Consider the following 27,854-nt stretch of genomic DNA (forward strand, 5'->3'; position numbering starts at 1 on the left):
ACTCTGAGTACATAGACTTAAACCGAGCCAACTCACAGATCTGCCATTTTAACAGGAGAGGTTTTGTGGGGGCCAGGTCTCAGTCGGAAAGAAGATTGCTGTAATTCATTGTCCTTTTTACTCGGAATTACTGTTATATTGACAAAGCTATCAAGACTGCCAATTAAGCTCTGCCTCAGAATACTGGCATTTCCCACCTTGTGCCCCGCATTTTAGGTTCCTAAGTGGCAGCATGAGGAAAGCGCCAGCCAAAAAATACAACTTCTCCCTGTAATTCTTATTTTTAATCCTCCTAAAATGGGCTAAAAAATTTAGGGGAAAAAGAATCCCTATTTCTCTTTTCTTGAACCTAGAGTCATTTGTATGTCATTCTCTATTTTCTTTTCTCTGGGTATCAGAAGATGCCTCCCCAAAATAGGTTGCCCCTAGTCCAAAGGGGGGGGGGCAACAGGCAAGGAAACAAAAGCTTCCCTTAAAGTCTCAGACGTCTACTCTTCATCTTTTACTCCCTTCCTACCAAAGGTCTTATCCTTAATTCTTAGGGAATTAAGGAAAAAGAGGAAATGTCTCACACCCCAAATGGTGGTCCTTTTGTGGCTATACATAACCATGCCATTTTTAGAGGCTATTTGGTTAAGTTGGTTCCTTAGTCCTCTCTTCAGTCATTTTTTTCATCGTATATCCTTACTTACCAGGGTCCCTAGAGGTTGGAATAAGTGAGGTAGGATGTGGGTCTAATAATGATGTGTCAGGAGTTCTTGAATTTTAAGGGTCTACATAGGACATCACTGTAAGCAGTATGGAGCTCTAGACCACAGTGATTCACATAGCTTCACATGCAATCAGAGCACACCTCAAAGAAGTGTACTAGATCCTCTGTGGGCTTGTATAGCCTAGGGAGGGCCCTTGTCCATCCTATGTCACTAGAATGGATGTTTTGTGTGAAGGATGCTGTACATTCTAGCATCCATCTGGTGCACAATTTAAAGTATTAGATGGGGACAGATGACAAGAGAATTGTTACAAACTGTTACATTGAAGATAATGTACCTTATATTTCCACCGTGAATCATGAATGGAGCTAGAATCTTGAGGGTAAGGGGTAGTTTGCTTGTAAAGTAGCATGTTAAGTTAGAGCTTTTCTGATTCTCAGTATCTTTATATGTAAAATAAGGAGATTGGGTTGGATAATCCAAAATGGCCTTCCTGGCCGTAAAAACTTTATGGAAAGTATTCAAGTTTCTCCTAAGAACAGTCTTGTGCCTTCAAACTGTTTGAGGTGAATCTGGTTTACATTTTGTGAACTATTTAGAAAATGAGTAATTTACAAAAGTTGTAGTTCCTGTATTTTTGAATAACACCAAATAAATGAATAGTAGGAATGTCATTTTTTTAGAGGGGGGAGGGGCAGAGGGAGAGAGAGAATCTTGATTTCACAACCCTGAAATCATGACCTGAGCCGAAATCAAGAGTCAGATGCTTAACTGACTGAGCCACCCAGGCATCCCAGGAATGTCATTTTTTTAGCACTTTAATTTTGTATAAATGAAGTCTGCTAAGGTGGGTTTAACGAGATTTAGATCTCCGAATAGTCCTGGAATCATTATTTATGCTATTAATTTGCTTGGTTAATTTTTTAATTGAGGTATAATCGACATACAACATTATGTTAGATAAACTTTTTTTAAGGAAAATTGAGCTTCAGCTCAACTCTGAATTTTCACTAATTAAGAATTATTGAGAATGATAATGGTAAGTAACTGAAATAAAACAAAGAGAGGAGAGCCTGGCTAGTTCATTCAGTAGAGCATTGGTCTCTTGATATCAGGATCGTGAGTTCGAGCCCCACATTGGGTGTAGAGATTACTAAAATAAGTAAGTAAGTAAGTAAACTTTAAGAACAAAAACAAAACAAAAGAAAACGAAACAAAAACTTCCAAGGTGCTCCCTCCTCTTGCTGTATTCTTGTCTTGGATGCTGAAGTTGTACTTGAAGCCCAGGGAGCCCACAAGGTGGCACCATTAGTTCATAAATAAAGTGCTGCTGTTGCAGGAAAAACCTGATTTTTTTAAAAAAAAATCACTTTATTACAAAAATAATACATATGCATGAAAGACTTCAGATTGACCTTCCAGTGCTTATTTACTATCTTTATTATATAATTACGAATTATAAACTGAAGACTTCCTATGGGGGCAAGTCCCTTGCTAAGAATTTTAAACAGGCTAAAATTACACAATAAAGATTTTGGAAAATATTGAAAGGTATTAGAGTAAAATAAAATATCCACGGTACCAGTACTCCATTTGTGAACAATTAATTTTTATTTTAAGCCAATATTTTTCCAAAAGTTGAATTGAACTGTTAAAATAATGCAAAGATACAAGTAACACAAACATTGGAAGAAATATATATCAGAAATCCTTGTTTGTTTGTTTTCTGATGGAGAAAGAAAAATTTAGACAAGTGTTTTCTCACTATCCCAATGAGTAAGAAATACATGAGAATAATGACTCCAGGGATTTAGTCACTTCCTATAAAGTAGAATGTATTTCCAAATATTTTGATGTTGTTTTCTCACACTTAGAAAAGATTACTTTGAGAAGATTGCAAAGAGTTAATTCAGAATATATGACTGAATGTTTCCTGTAAACATGTGACCGGTGTTTCCTGCAAAGTAAGAAACAGTTCCAGGTATTTATTGTTTTTCTGCAGTTTGAAAAATTTACTTTGTATGAAATGATTATAAGGAGTTAATTCAGAGTGTGTGGGCTAGACTGTTTCCCTTTATGTAATCTTTGATGAAAAATTTCCTAAACTAATTCATTATATGAAAAAGAATCTTATGAAAGCAAACTTAGTGCCATTTTTTTTTTGCCCATAAAATGAGGATAATTGATAATACTTACCTTATATATAAGGCTTATCTGAGGATTAAATCAGTCATTCCAGGAAATACACTTAAATAGTGCCTGGAATATAATAACTTAATAGATGTTAAATATTATGTATCATGTTGCTAAGTAGTTGCATAGTAATAGCAGACATATAAACAAATCCTTGTTTTTTTTTCATTAAGCTTTCTTTCCTAAGAACTAAGTAATGCCTGATTAGCCTACTTTCAGTTATTATATGAACTTAAACATAATGAACTGGCCTTTAGTAGCATTCTGTAATTCACACATTTCAAATTAACCTCACCTTTATTGCTTTAATAAAGTTTTAATTATGAAGTAATTGGTAGCTTGGCATTGAAGAAATCACAACATTGAGAATTTTAAACAAATCAAGTTAGACTTGGAAATACCACAAAATGAGATGTAAAGTAAAAATGTGTCTGTAGTAGATCCAGATATATCTAAAAATTACTCTTTTTGAACTTCTGTTAATTATTTTTGAGACTTGGAAGTAAAATTCAGAAGGTTCTACTTATAAACTTCCTCCTTGGGGCGCCTGGGTGGCTCAGTCGTTAAGCGTCTGCCTTCAGCTCAGGTCATGATCCCAGGGTCCTGGGATCGAGCCCCGCATCGGGCTCCCTGCTCGGCGGGAAGTCTGCTTCTCCCTTTCCCACTCCCTCTGCTTGTATTCCCTCTCTCGCTGTGTCTCTCTCTGTCAAATAAATAAATAAAATCTTTAAAAAAAAAAAAAAAAACTTCCTCCTGTACATGTTCTTCATGGTGCTGGAATATCCTGAAAGGATAATATTCTCAATTCTTTTTTTTAATTTACTTCCATGCTTTCAAAAAGGCGGCTACCTTTTTTCTTTTTTAAGAACTCAAAACAAATATCCACATATTTTGCCTTTATTTTGGACAGATACCTCAAAGGGTAAGAATTGAGATTCTAGCCATACGATCTATGAGAATTTATTTCCCCGGCCCTTCTAAGACAATCTTCCAAAAAATTGATAAGTAAGAATTCTAAAAGGGATTCAAATTAAAGTGAACTGTAGTTTAAGATGAACTGCATATTTGACGTTTTATTGTGAGCAAAGCAAGTGTTGCATCAAGATTGCTGTCAAAGTAAAACTATTGTCCATAAAGAAATAAGACTAGGGGCATCTGGGTGACTCAGTTGGTTGAGCATCCATCCGACTCTTGATTTTGGCTCAGGTCATGATCTCAGGGTTGTGGGATCGAGCCCCAAGTGGGGCTCCGGTCTCAGCAGGGAGTCTGCTTGAGATTTCTCTCCCACTCCCTCTGTTCCTCCCCTGCCCCCCATTCTCTCTCTCTCTCAAATAAATAAATAAATCTTTAAAAAAGAAAAAAAAAAATTCCACATTATAGGTGGATCCATCTGTGTCACATCTTTTAAATACATTGCCTGAGAATCTATTGATAGTCAGATTTTGACCAAAAATACTGTTTTAAAAGTCTCTTAGACTATGCTTTTTTTTTTAAGATTTACTTATTTTAGAGAGAGTGAGCAGGGGGAGGGGCAGAGAGAAGGGTAGACAAGCAGAGTCCCCTCTGAGCGGGGAGCCCCACGCAGGGCTTGATTCCAGGACCCTGAGATCATGACCTGAGCCGAAACCAAGAGTGGTCACTTAACCAACTGAGCCACCCAGGTGCCCCTCTTAGACTATGTTTTGATTGGCTTAAAATGTCAATGAATTTAAATTCGGGTAAGAGGAAAAATGCAAAGCAAATTTTTTTAAAGTGCTAAGGAATTTAATAAGAAAATTACGGAAAATTATACAGTCTTATAGAATACAACCATTAAAAATTGTTTTTGGAAGACTGGTAATGTGGAAGGATGTTCATGATATAGTAAGTAAAAAAGTTTAACATTTGTATTTATAGTATGAATTAAATATATATTCATATAGAAAAAAAGGCTGGAGGACCATAGCACCAAAGTAGTAATAATAGTTATTTCTAGTTGGTAGGATTATGGGTAACTTGTATTTTCTTCTCTTTGTTCATATTTATTTTCTTAATAAACTTACAATAAATTATAGAATTGGTCATAAAAAATGTTACCTTAAAATCCAGTTAAGATGGGGGTGCCTGGGTGGCTCAGTCAGTTAAGCATCTGCCTTCGGTTCAGGTCATGATCCCGGAGTCCCAGGATCAAGCCCCGCATCGGGCTCCCTGCTCAGTGGGGAGTCTGCTTCTCCCTCTGCCCCTCAACCTGCTCATGTTCAATCTCTCTTTCTCTCTCTTTCTCAAATAAATAAAATCTTAAAAAAATGAAATCTTGTTAAGATGAGCTTAATTGAGTGTATAATCCACAAAGAATTATTTGGATTCTCCTATGTCTAGATTTCAAAAAAAATGTGCCAGGCACTATGTAATCTGCAAGGATACACAGACATCTCAGACCCATTTCTTGCATTTTAGAGACAAGGTCTGGCAGGAATTTTTGCAAACAGTTGTGAATATGGAACCGAGCTTTGTATGAGCCATTTCCTGCTGATTATCTTGATAACTATGTAGAGGTGGCATGGCATATTAGAAATATTGTAGACTAAATTTGAAGCCCACTCTTAACAGCAGTGTGGCCTTAGATTCATTAACCTCTCTGAGCCTTGGAAATTATTAAGACCACTCTATTAGAGAAATACAGCTATTGAAGATAAGCAGGCTGAAAAAATATATTATTAACGTTTTGAGAAGGAATTAAATTGTTAAAATTTTTACTTCTGCAGAGCTAGATTTCTCTTAGCTGTGGCTTTTTCCCCTTGCCTAATATCTGGGTCTGTACAGCACTTGGATTTTAAGAACAGTAATTCTAAAGTGCTAGCAGTTAGGATTTAATGACTTCATTGGAAGTTCTTATTTTATGGTTCTTTGAGGTTATTTTTATATTTTTAAAACAACTGTATCCTTTTAAAAGGTTAAGAATAACCACATGAGGTATAGAGAATCCAGATTTGGGTTTCCATTTACTGTATATGCTCTAAGTTTTAGTACTTTTCTATGACATTAGAAAATGTAGGCAGTCCCCTCTGATAATGTGTCTCTCCAGGTATGCCATTTTTCCCTTGCATTTTGCTGAAGTGTCTGGTGCTTTGATCTCTGAAGTTGCTTGTAGGCATAGTGTCATTCCACTGGGAACCAAGAATATGGCACTTAGTCTTGCCTTTCCCAGTGGCTTTTCAAAATGAAAAGTAAATCAATACGTTATGGTTGGTGATATTAGATATAGAAGACCAATTTAAAGTTAGGTTTAATGAGTATATATTAAAATATGACAGGTTTTCTCCATTAGTTCTTAACCATCAAGAATACTATCTTAAAGTTATGTAGATATGACCCAATATTAACATAAAAGAAACATTTAAAAGAAAAAGAATATTAACTAGAACTTCCCATCAGGTCAGTGACTCACATGCTTCCACTGAAACCTCCTTATTGTTTTGTCATTTGGCCTGAGACAAGCGCTGTGTGGTGTTAGGAGCTCTTGTTACTGATATCTAGGAAACTGCTTCATCCTAAAGTATGAGTGGCTCCATCCTCATAAAGTCTTTTAGGCTGTGCCAGCCCTCCAAGACGTGACCTCCCAGAGTTCTCCTTTTAACAGTCCCATGGAATTGGCCTCTGAAGTAGTCACCGTCCCTCATGGACACTGTCCCTTAGGAACATGGTGAACAAGGAGAGGATTTTCTGGGGCTTGACTGTTCCCACAATTGACTGTTCTTGTGGGTTTTCCTCTGCCGGGAACCAGTTCTCTTTTCCTTTCTTGGACTTCTTTACTCTCCACTAGAGGTCACCCCATTGCTAGATGCTGCTCTGTTAGCAGGGGATCAGTGCTCAATGTTCCACGCAGGCTATCTTCAGTACATAAAGAACTGTCTCCCCAGAGCTGTGCCCATCCTCAGGAAGGTAGTAACTATTAATTTTTGAGTACTTAAGTCACACAGCTAAGTAGCTGAACCGGTGTTCAAACCCCAGCAGTCTAGCTCCAGATACATTCTGGGTGAGGTAGCCAAGCTCTTTCTAGTGTCTTCTGACACTAGAAAAACTGCGTTTTTGGAGTATTGTACGCTCCTGAAAGTAGTCCCTCAGGAAGTCAGACCATATCTTATCTCTCTGTCTCCTGCTCTTCCTACCTTGAAAACCAGTCTTCGCTATGCTTAGCTTTTATGTTCATTTACAGGGGAACAGACTCAGCCCTCTGTGAATCTTGAAAGATACCAATTCAGTGTTCATAATCACACATTAATGTTTCTAACTCTACTTGTGGAATGGTTCTTACTACACACTACCTTTGGTAAATACTAGGGCCCTTATTAATGCTTACTCCAACAAACTCTTCCATAAATAACCTCTTACTGTCCTGGTTGCCTGAGCCATCCAGACAGATGATCCCAAAGAAGACCTTACTTTCTCTTTCCTTTCCTTTCCTTTCCCTTTTCTTTTTTTGCATGGGGACAGTAGGCACCTTCAGACTTGACTCTCTCTCCTTTTTTTTTTTTTTTTAAGATTTTTATTTATTTGAGAGAGAGAGCATGAGAGAGCACAGGTAGGGGGAAGGGCAGAGGGACAAGTGGACTCTCTGCTGAGTAGGGAGCCGGATGCAGGGCTCAAACCCAAGACCCTGGGATGAGGACCTGAGCTGAAGGCAGACACTTAACCGACTGAGCCACCCATGCGCCCCGTCAACTGTCCTTCAGTCCAAACCTTTAAGCATCCGTACCAGCAATTGCACTTCTGGCCATTTGTCCTAGAGAAATGAAGACATTCGTTCACATAAAAATATGTACCTGAATGTTTTAGAAGCTTTAACATAACACCCCCAAACTGCAGACAACCACATGTCCTTCAAAAGGTGAATGGCTAACCAAGCTGTGGTACATTCATACCATGGAACACTACTCCGCAGTAGAAAAAATGATACTATTGATATACACAACAACCTGAATGAATCCTCAGAGAATTATGTTGAGTGAAAAAAAATAAAAGGTTACATACTGTATGGTTCCATTTATATAACATTCTTGAAATGACAGAATTCTAGAAATGGAAGACAGGATAGTGGTTTCCAGGGGATAAGGTGGGGTGGGGGTGGGAGGGAAGTAGGTGTGGCTGTAAAAGGGCAATATGAGAGAGCTCTGTGGTAATGGAAATGTTCTAGATCTTAATTAGCAATGTCAGTATCCTAGTTGTGATATTATAGTTTTGTGAGATATTAACATCAGGGGAAACTGGGTAAAAGTACATAGGATCTCTGTGTACTATTTCTTTCAACTTCGTGTGAATCTACAATTATCTCAAAACGTTTAATTTAAAAATCTTTAGTCCTCTTCACTCTTTGAACCATAGTTAATATGTGTTCTAAGTTTTACTCACTTTCATAACTTCTTGAGAAGCTATTAACAGATTTCTAGTGATTAAGTTCTATTTGGGGTCTTAGACATTTTCTTGGAGGTTTCAAGTATAATTAGGTCTAATGCATTTGTGTAATAAGTTTGAAATCACATAAATCTGTAATTTGATCAAATGTACTTTCTTATGGGGCTTGTCATCAGAAGAAAATGGCAGAAGCATTGTCTTGTCAATTTAAAGAAATTTTCTTGTGAATTTTTTTTAAGTTTTTATTTAAATTCCAGTTAGGTAACATATAGTATAATATTAATTTCAGGCATACAATATAGTGATTCAGCACTTCCATACAGCACTCAGTGCTCATCACAACAAGTGCACTCCTAAATCCCCATCACCTATTTAATCCATCCCCCACCCATTCCCCTTCTGGTCACCATCAGTTTAGGAACATTCTTATGAATTTAACAGGTCATTTGAAGGGGTAACTATATAATCTATAATTCTGTCTCCAAATGAGAAGCAAAGCTTGACCTTTTCGTAATGTGAACCCTACTATTTTCAGAATTCTAACACCTGTACCATTTTAACATTGAAAATCATATATTAGAGGTAGGCTTTAGCCGTGAAGATCCAGCCCCCAGTGGTCATGATAAGAAAGTAAAGGTACTATACTTTGGGCGAATTCAGAATATTCGTGCAAGGAAATTAAGTGGTGCAGTAATCTGAAGTTTGTCTAAATTGGTACATACAGTTTGTCAGCCCTCATCTTCCAGTCTAGCACTGATAACCCTTATGATACAACCTGACTTATGTATTTAAATGGAGCCTCATAAAATACCATTAATTATTTCTCATACAAGTTTATTTAAAGGGATTTGATAAAAATTGAGCATGAATGACCAGTGAAAGCTTAATCTGAATCTCAACCTGAGCTATAGATTCGGGATTCAGTCTTTATATCCTACCACTTAGCATAGTATTTGCCATATTTTGAGTACATAGTAACTGTTAGTTTCATGGATTAATACTGATTTTTTGTGGTCCCTACTGCCTGTGCATGGCCCTTGTTCCACAGTCCCTCACAAGAAGAGTATAGTGGGGCAGACAAGGTACTTGAGATGTCTGAGTGCAGAGGGGAAACCTGAGGGGGTCCCTGCAAGAGCATGAAGGTGAGGCAGCAGCACATTTCAGGAGAAGCAGGGTCTGGCATGTGGAAAAGTCTGCAGATAGATTTGGGCCAGTTTTTCTTTCACACTGAAAAGCAAAGGGGGCAGAGGATCAATCTCCTGGGGGAGATTTAAGTACCAGCATTCAGGATGGATTAGAAATATTTTTTCTTAAACGTATCCTGTTTGGTTTAGATATAAGTATTGGTTCTTTTTACTTTCCCCCCATGCAAATAGCATTTTATTTCTAGAAGTGCTTTTGTGGGCTACTCTGAGATCTAACCACCATTTATAACGTGAAATATGTGCATTCTGAATTCCAGGGACTTAGCATGAATTTTCAGAGTCCAGTTTGTTCTCTTCTGATGGCACATAATTTGATTCTTTTTCTTTTATATTTCTGACCTGCGTTCTTGTTTGTGGGCAACAGAGTCACTCCTTAGGAGGCCTTCTGTGCTCCCTTTTCACTACTTTCTTACTTGTCAGTTACTACTAGCTCGCAAATTGATGCCTTACCCATAGATTTTCTGGAGAATATTCACAGACCCCACCAGCTTGTCTGTGTTTAATAGAACAGCTAGACTTCATGTCACACCCTTGTTATAACTAAAGTTACTATTTACTGTAGATCCTTGCTGTCACATTTCTGGATATTCTCTTGAACTTTCTTAAGAATTCAGAGAAACTGCTGGCTGACCACTGAAAGAAAGATATAATCTTCAGGCTTACATGAGTATTTTTCTGCCGTCAACTTCCTCAGAGTATGTGAAAGCTTCGATGCCTTGCTTTGTGGCAGATTCAGTTCTGTGATCAAGATGAAAAATGTTATCTATCATTGGCCTTATTAAATTTGGGGGTAAAGTTAGTTTCTCAAGGACACAAAGAAAAATACACCATACTTATTCTCACTTAATAAACAAGGAAGGCTTCCCCCCCCCCCCCCACTGAGCCAACATTCAGAAGAATCCCAAGTCTTCAAACCACAAGAATTCTTACTGTGTTAGAAACAAAAATATCAAGTAGCTTGTTTTTCATTATCTATTCTTACAGAATTCAACCAAAACATGTTATCTCTTGAAAAGCACTTGATATGTGGTATTTTAGTTTTTTAAAAATGCTTCTGATAGCTTTGTCCTTTTTTTTTTTTTTTAAAGATTTTTATTTATTTGACAGAGAGAGGCACAGCGAGAGAAGGAACACAAGCAGGGGGAGTGGGAGAGGGAGAAGCAGGCTTCCCGCAGAGCAGGGAGCCCGATGTGGGGCTCGATCCCAGGACCCCGGGACCATGACCCGAGCTGAAGGCAGACGCTTAACGACTGAGCCACCCAGGCGCCCAGCTTTGTCCTTTTTAATGATCTAATCCAGGGAATACTATAGGGGAAAATAGGGAGGCTACCCTCAAAAGAGAATTCTTGACTATTTTAATGAGCAATTTCTTCTCAATGGGTTAATTTCTTTAAAAACCATTATATAGTGTCATAATCTGAAGTCTATTTTATCTTGATCTCTGTAATTCTTAATCCTCAGCAGATTTTTCCCATATTTAGAATTAGCCTTAACAACTCCTTCTCACCTGTTCTATGCAGCGGGTCATTAAGTTGTGCTAATTCTGTCTTCTTTATCCGTCTCCATTGTGCTCCCTTTTCTCTGACACAGCCTCAGATCCGGCTGTCATCATTTCTTGACTGGATTTCTGCAGTGACCTGCTGATTGATCTCCCAGTCCCCGGCCTTGACCCCCTCTAATCTACCCTCTCCCTGTTGCTGACAGAGTAATCTTTCTGAAAGACTAAAAGACCATGCCATTTCCTTGGCTTGAAATCTTTCAGTGACTCCTTACTAAAATTCAGTATAATAACCCTTACCATAGAGTTGTTAGGAAGATGAAATAAAATGCATTAGGCACCCTTGGTATGGTGCCTAGCTTGGAACAGGCCCTCAGTGTGTGTGACTGTTTCCCCTTTGCACAGAGAACCCGTGGAGGCAGCAGAGCTCTAGGGGCAAGTAGCTCATGTCTAGAGGGACCGTGGCTCTGCTGGGAAACCAGGCTAAAAGGAGTGGGGGCCAAGAATCTCACCAAACTCCGTAGCCATGTTTTCCTGAATCCACTTGAGGTCAGACACAAGAATAGATTGGTCTAACATCCAATTCCATCAGTGTTCCAGAAAGAAAGACTTTGTTTGACAAATTACAAGCCAACCCTGTCTGTGACTCAGCTTTTGTGACTGTAGAGTGAGGGTGTTATCTCTATAAACACATTGGTCTCTGCCTTTGTGTTTTCTTCTTTTGGTTTATTTTCTCTTCAATTTCTTAGTAAGGTTTCTTTTGTCAGACTTTAACTTTCCTTAAATGAACCAAGAGGAGGTCAGGGAGACAGACACACACACACACACACACACACACACACACAGACCAAGAGACTGCTGGAGCAAGAAGTATCAGTGAAAGAGGTGTGGACGCACTGGAGAGGCTAGGTTACTCAGATGGATGAAATTTGTGGGGTGGACACAGTTGGGATTGCTGCCTTTGTCCTGCCTCTGAATTCCCAGACAGACCTGTTTTTCTTCATCTCTCAGTCTTCAGACAATGGGAGTTTGGCAAAATCAGATATTTAGGTAACCACAGAATAGAATCAATACTGTAAAAAAGACAGTCTGAATTGATTTCATGGTATTTCCAATTTTTAAATTCAGTTTGTTGCTTTTCTTAGCTTTTCTCTTTCCCCTGAAAATTGAAGTTTGTGCTATAGACAAAACATTCAGCAGGTCTTTATTGAATATGAATTAAGTTATTTCATTATTTTCTTGCTGATTTAGTTAACTTTTGAGCAGATAGTTCTGTTTACCATGTAGAATATATCAAATATGATAAAAGGCAAATATGTGAAAGAGAGTTACTTTGTTTTAAATAAGAATCTCTACCAGCAGTAGCATGTGTTTGAAGTTTAAGGATCATGTTATATATGTCTTCTGACAATGCAGTAAACTTAAATCTAAGTGATTATATTTTCCTTACCTTTAAAAATCTCTCTTAATCTTTTTATTTAATGAAAAGCAAAATAGAGCTTTATAGTAATTTAATTGCAATTTTGATCAAGTGGATATGAAGAAAATAAGACATTTTATTGAGAAATAAAACATAATTGATAACTTTGTTGTTGTTTCTGTTTGGTGAGGTAATTTATTAGAGGCAGGAGGCCAAGAAGGATAAGAAATAGTGCTTCTCTAAATGACTTCATTGTCTTCATTTAGTTTGGCTTCACCGAATCTCACCTCATATTTCATTACAGGCATAGTCCATCCGCTCCATCAGAATAATGTCCTACGTTTTTGTAAATGATTCGTCTCAGACTAATGTGCCCTTGCTACAAGCCTGTATTGATGGAGACTTTAACTATTCCAAGCGGCTTTTGGAAAGCGGCTTTGACCCAAATATTCGTGACAGCAGGGGCAGAACAGGCCTTCACCTCGCAGCAGCCAGAGGGAATGTTGACATCTGCCAACTGTTGCATAAATTTGGTGCTGATCTTCTGGCCACAGATTATCAAGGAAACACAGCCCTGCATCTCTGTGGCCACGTGGATACTATTCAATTCTTAGTTTCCAATGGACTCAAAATTGATATTTGGTAAGTCCTCTGTGGTTTTTGAAATCTAGTCATTTCTTCCCATTAGTTTGTCAGCCAGTGGTCCAATCTCAGAGTCTATTGATTCTGCTTTCTCGTTGATCATCTACAGTGACAAGTTCAACAAGGCATGGAGGACAAGGTAATCTTGTTAGGGGAGTGAGGAAACAAGAGGCTGACTTCTAGATTTATGCTGAAGCGGTGCAAGTTTTTCTATGAAAATAGTGGTGAGGTTCTGCTACCAATAATTGTGTATTGTCAGATAAGGGAAAAAGAAAAGAACTAACATTTGTTGAATATCTGTTATGGACCAGGCACTGTGTTTACTTACCTTAGCTCATTTAATCCTTAGAATGAATAGCTCTTGAGGTCCGTGTTATCTTCATTTTACAGATGCAGTAGTTGAGACAAGAAGGGTTTAAACAAAGAGGTCACACAGCTGGAATTTGAACCTAGTTCTGCCTGATTCCAAACTGTTTGTCTTCTATCATATAATATACCATGCTAGCTTCATAATCTCTCTGGGGCTCAGAGTCCTTTTTATGCTGAACAGTTTGAAGAAGTGTTTGTTTTAGTGATACCTTGTCTCTAGAGTGGAAAAGGTGTGAGACCATCTTTAAAACTGAGCTTGACATTTAGACTACACTTACATGTTGCCTTGATTTATTGGTCCCTAAATCTGAAAAAGACAGCAAATGTGATGGACAAATGTGGTGGGAATTGGCTATGGGAGTCACTGTTACTTGGCTGTCTTCTCTTATTAGTGTTAAATAGGTAGGTGAACCAAAGCAGCTTATTTGGTTGCTTTGGGCTTTTATTTGTTTTTAATTCTTAGACTTTTCTTTTTTTCAATATGCTCTATTGCCATAAAATGTAAATGTCAGGTAAGAATGAATCTAGAATCTAGAACTTTCCAGTTAGTTTCTAAGAAAATGTCCTCTTTTTCTTTTATTTATTCTCATGCATTTACTCTTTTGCCTCTATATTCTTTTTCCTCTTTCCCTACAAGGAAAAAAAATAGGTTTACTCAAAATTCAAGTTCCAGTTCAGCCATTGGTTCTGCTCTGGGCTTTGAGTTAATTCGGCCCATGCCTTTGTCACTGAGATCTACACAGGTGGGTACTAACAATATAATTCAACTGTTATGATGACCTGTTTATATTTATGAACTTTTTTAGTAATCATCAAGGTGCTACACCCTTGGTCCTGGCAAAGCGCAGAGGAGTGAATAAAGATGTCATCCGATTGCTGGAATCTTTGGAAGAACAAGAGGTAAAAGGGTTTAACAGAGGAACTCACTCAAAACTGGAGACCATGCAGACAGCTGAGAGTGAAAGGTACTTAACAATGTAATTTTTTAAGGGGCAAGTCACTTTAAGTCTTTGGATCTTTTATGACAACTTTGTGAGCTTTCTATTTATTTGCTTTCAAGTACAGAGCTTTGATACTTTCTTTGAACTTTATATAGGTCCGTATGGCTCCAGATTACAATTGAGAAGCTATTAACAGAAAGTACTACGTGCCCACATGCACGTAATGTTCTCTTAGTCCCTGTGCAAGGAAGGCTGCAGTATTGTCAGCACAAGGGGGAAGAGGTGGTTAAGAGCTGGATATGAGGGAAGGAAGCAGGAGTTTGAGAATTTCAAGTGCAGGTCACAAGCCAAATGGAATTGCAGAAAGGAGGAGAAAGATAGCTAGAAACTTGGACAGTATTAGAAAAGACCAAAAAGGCCATTTCAAAGGCAGGAAAGTGGAGTGCTGAGGAAAAGTAAAACAGGAAGAGAGAAATGAAGATTTAGCACACAATTCAGTAATGTGAAAGTGAAAGTAACTTTCCCATGAGTTGGAACAAATGAAATTTGGGCTCCTGTAAGTAACTGATGCTAAGATGTAGTAACTGACAGGGTCTTCAGTATCTCGTCGTTTCTCATCTTGAAGCAGTTTACAACACGGTTCAGGGAGCTCTGAAAAGGTGACAAATCGTCTTTTCTCCTGGCCCCACTAGCTCCACAGGGAAAGTCCATAGTCCAGACTGAGTTGTACTAGCATGGAGTCTGGTTGATTGCCACGGAGTTTCAGCCTTCCAGATAATTACAAGGTAGGACAGATGATGAACCTACTATTGTCACTTCCCAAAGTTTTCAGTGGAATATATTTCAAGGGCCCTCATTAGCTGTTGACCCAGTAGCTTGACTGATCAGACTGTTTAGATACTTTCAAGAACTTACTACTGTCCAAAGAAATTAGAGCTTTACTTCTAGAACAGTGCATGCTGGTCATGAGTTATCACTGAAAGCTGACAAGTAGATAAAATAAGCAAGAAGTCCAAGATATATTTTCTCTCACCTGTGTACTCTGGATTGACAGAATGCCATAAGCAATATGGTAACATTGAGTTTTCTATTATTTGTTAAAGATCGTGTTCTTCCAAAATAACTTGAAATTTATTTTCATAAATACTTTAAGCTTCTTTCCATGAAAAATGTCCAAGAATGTATTTTTGCTTGGTATGTTCTGGGGACCTTGCTTGCTATATTTTGTTAATAGCCAGTGTCTTGGCACCTCCGTATCAGAAATATACTTTTTTTTTTCCTTTATTATAGATTTATTTATTTTTTTTAACTTTATCTTGCCTAGGTTGTGATTACTTACTAAGTAGTAGAAATGAGTCATTTGAGCTGTTCCGTATGAAATACTTACTCCTGCTTCTCTCATATACCTGTCATTTCCTTTAGCATAAGGATTTGTATTATTTATAGCATTGGGTAAAGCCATTTCTTAAAAAATTGAATTACTAGTATTTGTACTACCTGGCTGCCTTACCTTATTCCTGCCCCTCAGTATCATGGTAGACATGTGATGGTTGAAGTTTAAATTAAAAAACTTAAAGACAGCATCATTGGTCATTAGGGAAATACAGAGCAAAGCCAAAGCGAGTTACCACTTCATACCAGTAGGATGGCTGTAATCAAAAAGATGGAACAACAACAAGTATTGGTGAGGATGTGGGGAAACGAACCCTCGTACATTGCTGGTGGGAATGTAAAGTAGAGTAGCTGCTTTGGAAAACAGTCTGGCAGTTCTCAAAAAGCAACACAGAGTTACCATATGACCCAACAATTCCACTTTAGGTATATACCCAAGAAAATTGAAAACATGGGTTCACACAAAAACTTGTACACGAATGTTTATAGCAGTATTATTTATAATAGCCCAAAGGTGGAAACCACCCAAAAGTCCATCAACTGATAAATGGATAGACAAAATGTCATCTGTGCATCTAGTGGAATATTCCACCATAAAAAGGAATGAACTACTGATATGTGCTACAACGTGGATGAGCTTTAAAAGCATCCTCCATTAAAACACTTTCATTTAAAATAAATAAATAAATAAAAGCATCCTCCATAAAAGAAGCTGGTCAAAAAAGCCATATATTGTATAATTCCGTTTATATGAATTGTCCAGAATCAGCAAAAAGAAAGTAGATTAGTGGTTGCCAGGAGCTGATGGAAGGGGCAATGGGAAGTGATTGCTAAAGGGTACAGAGTTGATTATAGAGGTGATTAAAATGTTCTGAAATCAGTGGAGATGGTTGTATAACTTTGTCAGTATACTAAAAACCACTGAATTATACAAGATGAATTTTATATGTGAATTATACCAAAAGAAAAAATTAGAGAATAAAGCTTAATGGGATTGGCTAGCATGTGGCATTGTGGCAAAGCTGTGTGATGATTAGCAGAGCATAAAGCAAGTTTTGAATGTACTTAGTATTTTCCATCACTATTAGGATTCTCTGAGACATAGCATAACTTAAGGGCCTATAAATCAAGATGATGAAATTTTCCCACTCCCCCATATATCCTAAGTTTAATTTAGTTATTTTTAAGTCTGTGGGTATAGGATGACAAAGACAGTGTAGATGACACACGTACAAAAAAAATATTGCACACGCACATTCAGTAGAAAACATTTCACTGGATAAGGTCACTATGGAAAATTCTGATTGGCAGAGCTTCATGAGCTCCTAGAGATTGCTCAGCTGAATCCTCATTTTATATCTAACGTCTTTGACTATGAGAGCACATCAACTCGGACATAGTCAGTATATTTCATACAAGTCAAAATTAACCTCTCCTGAGCTTCTTTATATATTCATGGTATTATGTGTTTAAACTTTCTCAAAGTTCCAATCTTATTTTTGAACTTGCTTCACTTTTCTTAAATTTTTGTATTCATGTAGACTCCCACTGAAAATGTCTTTTCTTATTTAGAGAATAAACATCTTTTAATATAGAAAGAAGAAAAGCTCAGGTATCGAGCAGAGTGGCCCATTAGGAAGTCAGCTTCCTATGATGAGAGAAGACCTCTAATACTAGTAAATGCTGAAGGATGTCTGGTTAAGTGTCAAGAAGTAAAGTAAAATTGTAGGTTAAATAAAATGCCAGTTTTTGCATGATGAACCAGACTGTAAGACACTTTTATTCTGTTTCCATTGTCCTATGCCCAGATGGTTGGAAGAATATGAAGAGAAAGGGTTTAGGAAGGGTGGTAAATTACCTTTTATAAGCAACAGATAGTTGATACATAGAATTATGGTCATTGTGGCATTAATCTAAATGATACCCTGTTATTGGACCTGCATGTTGTGACATAATTGTGGGTGCTAATCCCTCCGAACTTTGAATTCATCACAGTATGGCCATCCACATACCAAAGTCAGATACCCTGTTTTCTACTTGTAGGGGTCATATTTCTCTTTGACAGAGTTCTGAAAACCAGAATCAGGAATCGTTGTTTTTTATGGCTTGTGGTATCTTATTTTCGACTAGATTCAGCCTTTATGTAGAAGTGAGATAAACTTATTTTGTATTATTGTACAAGATAGAACTACAGCCAGTTGGAGGAAGCTGTTAAGAAGAATTCCTAATGGCTAGGCCTGTTCAGATGTACAACAGACTGAACTAAGTGTCTGTTTTTAGAGGATTACAGTTAAAAGAAGTAATTCCTTTATTGGTCAGGTAATTGAACTAAGTTAGTGAAAATTCCCTTTTAACTTTAAGATCCACACACTGTATAAAAGTGACTCTAAAAATCATTTACAGATTTACCCATCTTTGCTTATTTTCATTAACATGAATTCTTAAATTATGAATCTTTGTTTTGAACTTTTCTAAATTTAAAGTAACCACAATTTGGTTACTTAGATACTAGGAGTTTGAAACAACTCATTTGACCTATAGTCAAGACTTCTGCTTGGGACCTTTTCATTAGAAAAGGATTTTTACCTCTGACTCTGCTGGATACTAAACCAAGAAACATAATCATTGCAGCTTAATTGACAGTTGAAGGTAGATTACCAGATAGATACATACATCAGTACATGAATGTATGAGAGCACATTTGTCAGTTTTCTTCTTGTAAGTGTTGTGTCTTGTCTTTTCTAAGTAATGTGGTTGCTGTTGTATCTTTCTGAAATGGGTGGAATGTGTTGTTCATGCCCCTTTCCTTTGTCTTTGCTCCTTTCACAGTGCCATGGAAAGCCATTCTCTCCTCAATCCCAACCTGCAGCAAGGGGAAGGAGTCCTGTCCAGCTTCCGAACCACATGGCAGGAGTTTGTCGAGGACCTGGGCTTCTGGAGGGTGTTGCTCTTGATCTTTGTCATTGCTTTGCTATCTCTTGGCATTGCATACTACGTGAGCGGGGTGCTCCCCTTCGTGGAGAACCAGCCTGAACTGGTGCATTAAAGGAGCCCGTGGGGATGGGGCCAGCGCCTCTTTCCTGGCTTCCACGGTTTGTTCTGAGTTTCTCAAACGTTTTCTCTTAGTGCAAGGCAGTGAGGGCTGTACATTTTTTCCTTGTGCATTTTTATGTATTGTAATCCTTTTCGAACAACGTGTTCATTTGAACTAACCACATACCGTAGTCAAGTATACTTCATCCTAAAGCTACCTCTGACTCAGCCCGATTTGTTAGGAAAGCCTTCACATAGCCTTGTTTGATAAAAATATGGAGGTCCGTGACTGAAGAATGAAAGATTAAGGAAGAGACTAGGGAGTCTTGCTACAGAAACCTTACCTAATATGGGACCAACTAAAGTGAAGTGTTCAGAAAGAGAAAGGTTTTCTTCTGTGATTACTTTTTGTTAGTTGGTTGGTTTAGGTTTTGTTTATTTTTGCAAGAGCCCCTTTTTTTCTTTTTCTTTTTCTTTTCTGGGAATAGGGGAGAGAATGAAACATTAAGCTTAAAACTTGAAGTGCTTTTTTCACATCCTGTATAGCAAATCAGTGTGTGGGACTCTGTTTGGTTTGTTTTAATATTTTCAAGTCTAGTTACAAACCAAACAGAACTTTTGAAAATGAGCTATATTTTCTTCAAAAATGATTGATTTGATATTTATTTGTTTATAGGATAATTTTGGGGTTTTTTTTTTTGTAAACTGCTTTGCTTGTTGTTAATATCTGTGAAAAAAGAACTTGAGTTCATTTTGTTCACTTTCCAGTTTCCCCTAGTGTTTATATCAAAGAACTCCTGTTCATCAAAAATAGTCAGAAAACTCTTTTTCTACTCAGTAGTTAGCAGGGAAAGATCATTCTGACATCTGTCACTGTAATTCTGTAGTGCTATTATTGTGAAAAATTCAGTCCTACAGGCTAGCTGTGTCGTTACAACTGTATCATAGTTGATAATTATTTCCTTTTACATGCAATCCTGCTTAGAGGCCCCGTTAGAATTGTCTTAACAGTCTCATCCGTATCAGTAATTCTCTGATGCCAGAGTGGATGGAGCATTTCTGAGGTAACGGTGCTGAGCACTACTGTACTGGGTGCCATAAACTCTTTACGGATGGTGATATTATGTAAATTGAAATCTGGTCCCCAAACTATATTGCAGCTTTCAGCAGTATGTTTGAAGGCCTCTTCTGTTAATGAGTCTGTTATGTATAAATCATATTCTTGAGTTTTTAAAAAGTATATAAAGAGTTGATAATTATTCACTGAGTATAGTCAGAAAATTGTAGTGAAAGAACTAATGGTTTTATTTTTTAGAACAAAGGCATCTAAGCTACTGCTAATTGAATTGTTGCTACAGGTAGAAATTATACTTTAGAGTAGGATTGACATTTCTGTGATTCTTGTTGCTTCTTGCTATTTTCTCTTGTATTTATATATGTAGGATTGAGGTGTTTTCTTTCATGTGGCTTTATCCTCTCTTAAAGAGCTGTTTAAAAATTCCTGATTTAATTGACTGCTTCAGGATCAGCTCACAGAGTCTTGTTTTTAGGGTAGAAACAAAATAAATCATACTTGGTAAAATACAACAGAATAAAAGCCGACTTCAGAATGGAGAACACTAGAACTCAAAATCAGAGTATATTCAGAATGAAAGCTTTGGAATTCGCTTTATGTTTGTAAATCTAGATAAGCAGAATTGGTTAACATATATGTAAAGATACTGCATTTTTTAAAGATTTTAAGTGCTGATTTCTTTGTATTTTAATCTCTGCATTCAGCATTCAGTAATACTACCAATAAATGCATTTATAGTATCTTAATCACAACCCATTTTCTTAGTGTGTCATTGTTTTCTTTTGATTTAGGGCTCTTTGTAATAGGTTGCAATTGCCAGTTTAAAAAAAGTTTTTTTCAAATCTGCTGTAACAGGTACATTGAATTTCACATATGTTTGCCTTGTAAGTGCTGTGAAACTAATTGGGGTGAATTGCCTGTGGATTCAAGAGTAATGATACCTACCATGATTAAGCACCTTTCTATTGCGTATTTTACTTAACATGCCTCATCTCATGCCGTCGGTCAGCCCCCCAACCCAAGCTACATTTTCCCATTTTGTAAAGTGAGAAAACTGACACAGGGAGGGTTGTGACTTGTCCAGAGTCAGACAGATAGGTCATAGTGGAACAGGGATTCCAAGCTGAAGCTCTATCCCCAATTAGAAGTTTCTGTTTTCCTTCTGCCCCACTGTCTGTCATGCACCTGACAATGGAGTCATCTAGAACCCTGCCTGCTGCCATCACAGCAATACATTACTAAATTTTCCACCCACATTCCTAAAAACTTTTCCTCCTCCTATAATGCGCCATTTCCCACATCCTCTCAGTATTGCCAGCCTTTAAAATTAAAGGTCTAACTCTGGCATGTTCGGAAGACCTTCCCTAGTTAACCTTGACAGCCCATTTCTCTGCCTCTTATTTCCTCATCAATTACCGTACTAAATAAACATGTTTTTTTTTTTTCATTTGTCTCTAATTACAAGCTTCACGAGAGCAGGGGCTTAATACATGTTACTACCCGTTTGTGCACAGTGCCTCCTACGTTGTGTAGAACTCCTTGTACACACATACTGACAGTATTACTTTTTCACCTGTAGCTGTATTTTTTCTTTTTAGATTTAAAAGCTTTTTACCTTTCACATGTTCTAACGGGCTGCATGTGCGAACTATGTTGGTCATTCTTCTTCCATGGTATGCCTGTCGCTTGATGGAAGAATTGCACACTCGTGAACGGTGTAGCTCCTTTACTTAAGAGCATGCAGGCTCATTTACCACAGGTTAAAAAAAAAAAAGTATAATTGGTGTATACTTGGTATAGAAGTCTGTAACAATATTCACCTTTTGTTGTTTTGGGGGGTTTTTTTTGTTTTTTTTTTTTTCTCAACCAGGCCTTATTCTTTGTCTTGCAAAGTTGTTCATGTATGTATCAAAGTGCTTTCAGTTGCAGGAGACCAAAATCCAAATTAAAAGTGGTTTAAACCATAGGAAATTACTGATTGATGTAACTGGAAGTCTAGAGGTAGAGTAGACCCCCAAGAGTGACAATCCAAATTTACCTGTTTTCCTGTGCTTCTGGCTCTGCCCTCCTGCTTGTTCACTTCATCCTCCAGCTGCTTCTGAAATGAGTTTAGAATTCTCAGGCCTCACATCCATTTGTAACCATGAAGAGAAAAAGAAAGAGACTGTCTTTCCTGTGGTTTTCTCCTAGGAAACTTCCTGCCAGGCCCCCAGCAAACTTCCTCTGTGTTTCATTGGCTGACATTATGTCATGTTCCCTATTCTCAAACCAACCACGGCCATGCACTGACAGTGAAGCCTGGATTGATGAGCCAGTTATTGGTGAGGGTTGGAGTGATAGAACTCATATGATTGGCTTGGAGCAATGGTTTTAGAAATGATTGGAGGTACGGCTGGCAATTACTGGGCAGGGGCCAGAGATGTTTTATGTCCCACAGCACATGGGAAGGTTTAGCACAACAAAGAATTGTTCCATATGTCATGATTCTTGAATGGTCTATTGAACATTCAAAAAAAAAAAACTTATCTGAGCCTTAAACGCAAATCCATTTTTTTATAGAGTTTTAACATACACTGAATTTTCCAAGAATACAACCATGAGATCAGTAAGGGAGGATTCTACTTTATTTTGTTAAAACTTGACCAAGAATCACACCTGTCTCAAAGAATCTTGTTACCAGTGCTACTGGTGATAGTTGAGTTACCAACACAATTCTGTATATAGGTACTGATGACTTTATTGCTTCTTGTGTGGCTGTGCCTATGCATTTATATATCGAAATACACATTTTATTATCCATTACTTTCCCTTTATTTTGCCTTTATATTACATGACTTATATGAAATCATTATATTGATTTTAGCAATTGTTACTTTTATCTGGGACTCATATACATACTATACCTTCTCTCATTTGGTCATCTTGATGTACCTTTTCCAAATAGTTTATCTTAGAGGGTACACCAGGAAATAGCATTTCTCAAAGTTAATAGAACACCGGGCGGGGGGCGGGGAGAAGAAGCCAGCATCTGGTTAAACTACCCTTTAAAATTGTTCGGTTCCAGAGTGCCTGGGTGGCTCAGTCGGTTAAACATCTCCCTTTGGCTCAGGTCATGATCCTGGGGTCCTGGGATCTTGGGGTCCTGAGCAGGGAGCCTGCTTCTCTCTGCCCCTCCCCCTGCTTGTGCTCTCTCGCTCTCTCTCGAATAAATAAGTAAAATCTTAAAAATAAAAAATAAAATTGTTCAAGTCCAAACAATTCCAACTGTGCTGATCAAAGTAGAACTCTGGGATCAAGCCCATTCCTTTGTGCTCTGAAGTAGCTTCAAAGCAGTTTCCTAGGGATGATCTTGGCCTTGCCATGGATACCTCCTTGGCTTCCCTCACAGCACAGATAGGTGGGCATTCTGTTTAGTCACCTTGGACTTTGCACATCAGAAATGGAGGTCCACAGTCCAAGGCGTAGGGGCTGTGTTTACGTGGCAATGGAGGTGGCCACACTCCAGTTAGATGTCAAGGAATACAATCTGGAGTCCTTGTTGCCAAATGCCCATCAAAAACTTATAATGGTATTTAGAGAATATTACTTGGAAGATATTTATAGATCAGTACTATTCAAACTTTCTGAAATTTCTATATCTGTGCTGTCTAGTGCAGTAACCACTTGTTACTTGTGGTTATTTAAATTAAATTAGAAATTTAGTTCTTCATTAGCACAGTTATCTGAGCCTAAAACCCAAATCCATTTTACATTTGAAAGCAAAACTATCCACATTTCTAGTGCTCTATATCCACAAGAGGCTATTGTATTGAATAGCACAGATTTTTGCAGAAACACTTTTGGACAGCACTGTTCTAAAAATCTGTGGGGTCAAGTCAGATCAGTGTAGAGCTAGATACTGAATTGTATTATGGCAGTACCAACCCCAGTTACTTCTACTAAGCTCTTCACTAATAAGTGGTAACACTATCTAATGCTCATTAACTTGCTTAATCTTTGCAAATTGCTGTTGTTATCCCCACCTCACAGTTAAAGAAACTAAGGCACTTGAGCCAGGTCGGAATAACCTGCCCAAGGTCACACAGCAGAGCTGGGATTTGCACTCGGACAGTGTAGGACTGGAGTCTCTCCTAACCATCGTGCTGTGATGTCTCCCTCTGCTTGGCTGTGATGCCATCATTTTCAAGTAAGAATTGTCTTGAGGACTAGCCCTGTGTACCCACCCACTGCATCTACTTAAGGAAAGTTACTGAGGATGCTGTTGGCATAATTCTTTATGAAGACCCCCAAAGAGGAGCTTTTGCTTATTCCACTGCAAGCAACTGCGTTTCTGCTGAGCTTTTGCTTTCATCTTATTTTCTCTATGAATTATGTAATTGATCAGGTAGACTTCCTCATTCATACGGGATGTTGGAAAGCTTAATGCCAAATTTGGGTTCCACTAGAAGCAGTTGTAATGGAGGCCGTTAATGGTGATTTATTAGAACCTCATTCCTGGCTTATTTTGTATGCTCATCTTTAGTTTTATTTTCCTGTTCTAAATGTTCACTTTTTATTTATGCAATTCTGTATTATTTAAGCCCCCTTAATTTATTTTTGGATCATGATAGGGGATGATAGTTAGATAGTTATTTTTATTAGTATGAATTGATAGGACTACAAAACTGTCAGTTTCTGGAAACTAACAGCAGAAAATGCACTGACCTTTTGCAATGGAAAACAGTAGTTTGTTGCCTCCTATTCAAAATACAATTATTTCAGCCCCTAAGAAACAAAAATAGGTTTCTGGCATAGCTGCCATTGTTAGTTTACTTTATTCATATGTCTCTGTGTTCCAAAAAAGGATTTAAGTTCTGCTGAATAAGCAGGTATTATTCTAAACTATGGAAATCGAATGTCCTGGTTCTCTTCTAGCATTCTGATGAATCGTGAGTGAAGCCTGAAAAATGAACATTGTAACAAGTTACTATAATCACAAAATTTTAGAGATGAAGGGACATTAGGAGTCATCTAGGGAGGGGAAAAAGACCAAGAGGGATGGAATGACTGGTCCCACAAGTAAGAAAGGGGCAGAACCGTTTTGTGAATCCAGATGTAGTGTATTACTCTTATCACACTTCCCTTACCCACATCTCCAGCTTCCCCATAGGCTATCGGAAATGTTACTTAAAAATACAAGTATCTGGTGTTAGATACATAAATACAAACTTTCTTGCCATGGTGTTTTGGGTACTTAAATAGTTAACCGAAATACTGATCTAATCAGTAAGTTGATCATGTCATAAGCCAAGAATGTATTTTTCTGTAACCCCAGTCTATTTGTTTATGGGAGAATCATCATAAACCTATCATTTTCTCTTGATAAACACTTTGAGAAATCTTTCACTTCTAAAAAAAAAAAAAATCCACATCAGATAATGCACGTTCTCGCTAAAGCACCTTATACCGTGGAAATGCTGTGGGGAAGCTAAGCAGAAGGCCCCAGAGTTTCCGTCAGAGGCATGGTGTTGTTTGTGTCTCACTGGTCAGCCACAGTACTTTTTCTTATTAGAACAACTATTTCTTCAATCCCGTCGTCTGCTGTATACTTTCAATTCAAGGTAGGGGGTCGATGGCGGCAGGACTAGGAATGTGAGCCCTGAGTTATAAATGCCCTGCTTGAGGGTGCTTCACACAGCTGTTCTCCGCTTGGTTCTCTCGTGTATCAGACATGTCTTAGGCATGTCAAGTGAGCTCTTCAGTACGTGTTCCCATGTGTCCTTTCCCACATCTTTGGTAGTATTTTTTAAAAAAGCAGTGAGAAACGAGTGAAGATAGGAGAATAACCCACAGTCAGAAGAAAACTATCATTGTATCTACTTAGGAATCACTCACTTAGGGGTGGTCAGTAGATTCTTCTTGCCCCCTTTTTCTTCCTAAAGGTTTTGTTTTTAATCTAGGTTATTTTTTTCATGTCCAAATTAGTCTAAGGATCAATTTAATAATAAGCTGACTTAGGGTAATTCCAACTTGAGATGTACAATAGTTAATCTACTCTTGAGAAAAAAAAATACTAAATGGATTAATTTTTTATTTGTAGGAATCATCACAAGTTACTGTGTGCATATATTATTTTGTGGACAAACCTATTTCAGCAAATTTCAGTTGTTTATCTTTCTCTTTTTTGCAGTATTCTTCTTTGTGCTTTTAAAATTGTATGGCATGCAGCGTTAGCTCTACAGAATACTTGTGTGTTTTTGTATGTGTCCATAAGCCATAAAACCTTTTTGGAGGTTAAAGAACAATTGTCAGCCTACTTCTCTTGCATCTTCATGGTGCAAATGGCAAGTATTTAGAAGTGTGGCATTGCGAGTTAGTTATTTCTTCCTATAATTGAGCTAGGAGAAGGTTATTCTCTGTCACAATAAAAATTAATGTTCCCTTTCTTTGGGGATTAATTTCTAAATTTGAAGACTCTGGGTCAGAGTTGGCTGGGCTGTTTCACTGAAATTTCAGCCCCGAAGAAACGAAAATAGGTTTTGGAATAGTTTCTAGGTCACTGGCACAGAAAGCTGGCAAAAAGCTATAACTTACTTTGGATAGTCCTAGTTAGTACAATTCCATCAGCACAGGCTGTTCTTTAGCCTGTGACTCAAGTTTAGGAGAAAATAAAATGTAGGGATCCCCAAATTCTTACTGTGTAGTAAACGTTTAGGCTTGGATTCTCCTGTATTTTAGTAGAACCCCTGACTTGAGGGGAGGGAGACATAGTTAATCAGATGTCAGTTCTATATTTTACCTTACTGAACTATTCACATTCATCTGTTATTTTAGCTTATGTTCCAGTTCTGGATCAGACAGTGGAGGCTGTGGTTATACTGAAAAGCATGCAGACTTGGGAGGTGATAGATCTCAGCTGTACTTAGTGTGGACTGACCTTGGTCAAATAATGTAAGCTTTCTAAACCTCTGTCCTCATCTGTAAAACAATTAATACCTACCTCACAGACTTAACAGTGAATAAAAATGACTTGAGTGTTGTGTACCTGCAAGTATGTGTGCCTGGCCCTATAAATGTTGATAGTGTTGTTATTCCCATAAAGAAAACAAGGCTTAAAAAATTTAGTATGTTTCCTGAGGTCACGGAGTAGACCAAACCAAGAGTCTGTCTAATTCTGGCGATTTTGTGCGTAGCCATTAGAACATGGTGCTTCTCCCATTAAGTGAGTCACCATATCTGAAAGTATTTGGTACTCAGTATAGGGACTCAATATAAGTTCTCCTTTTCTCTTGGCAGAATAAATTGTGTGGTTTATTGACTGAACTCTCACTTTTTATGTGCAAATGATCTACACATTATCACATAATTTCTGATTTGCTGAAGAAGCTTTAATAACTGCTTTATTTTTTTTTTAAGGATTTTATTTATTTATTTGACAGAGTGAGAGACCGCGAGAGAGGGAACACAAGCAGGGGAGTGGGAGAGGGAGAAGCAGGCTTCCTGCTGAGCAGGGAGCCCGATGCGGGGCTCTATCCCAGGACCCTGGGATCATGACCTGAGCTGAAGGCAGACGCTTAAAGACTGAGCCACCCAGGCACCCCAATAACCGCTTTATTAATTAAAACTCCTATCCATGATTTTTCATACCTGCAGCCTTATAAGAGCTCGTAGAACCTTCCAGGCATCATCTCATTAGCTCTGGTTGCCCTTTCTCGATAAAGGAACTTCTCAGCCACAAAGAGAAAGCCCCGAGATCTCTCCAGTGACAGGAAGAAGGAAAATGCTTAGGCTCATGACTGCTGGACTGTCCATTCTCAAGTTTACATTGAGAAGGGACGTGTACCTTTTAAACCAACTATGAAGTTGTAAAATGCCAAATGCACACCATGTAGGCCTGAAGAGGATGATTTCCATTGAGTTCCATGAAAAAAGGTCTAGATGTGGGTAGCCACGTTGACTATATTCTTTGAAAAGGGGTTCTTCTAATAGAACTACTTTTGAAG

At 37.9% G+C, this 27,854-nt stretch overlaps 1 protein-coding gene across 4 annotated transcripts in view; it reads left to right on the top strand.

Annotated features, from left to right (window-relative positions):
• The window catches only part of ANKRD46 (ankyrin repeat domain 46), a 35,299-nt gene extending 14,671 nt beyond the window's left edge, over positions 1–20,628 (top strand). For 3 of the 4 annotated variants that reach the window (XM_036072733.2, XM_036072736.2, XM_078072174.1), the window contains 3 exons: positions 12,725–13,062; positions 14,238–14,396; positions 18,594–20,628. In XM_036072733.2, coding sequence (XP_035928626.1) covers positions 12,752–13,062; positions 14,238–14,396; positions 18,594–18,810 — 687 coding nt within the window. In that variant the 5' untranslated portion in view covers positions 12,725–12,751 and the 3' untranslated portion in view covers positions 18,811–20,628. Of the gene's footprint in view, positions 1–2,587; positions 2,695–12,724; positions 13,063–14,237; positions 14,397–18,593 lie in introns of all 4 variants that reach the window. The other variant, XM_036072734.2, reaches the window with a different exon arrangement.
• The last annotated feature ends 7,226 nt before the right edge of the window (positions 20,629–27,854 follow it).

The sequence above is a fragment of the Halichoerus grypus genome, chromosome 5, assembly GCF_964656455.1.
Source record: "Halichoerus grypus chromosome 5, mHalGry1.hap1.1, whole genome shotgun sequence".
Taxonomy (NCBI): Eukaryota; Metazoa; Chordata; class Mammalia; order Carnivora; family Phocidae; genus Halichoerus; species Halichoerus grypus.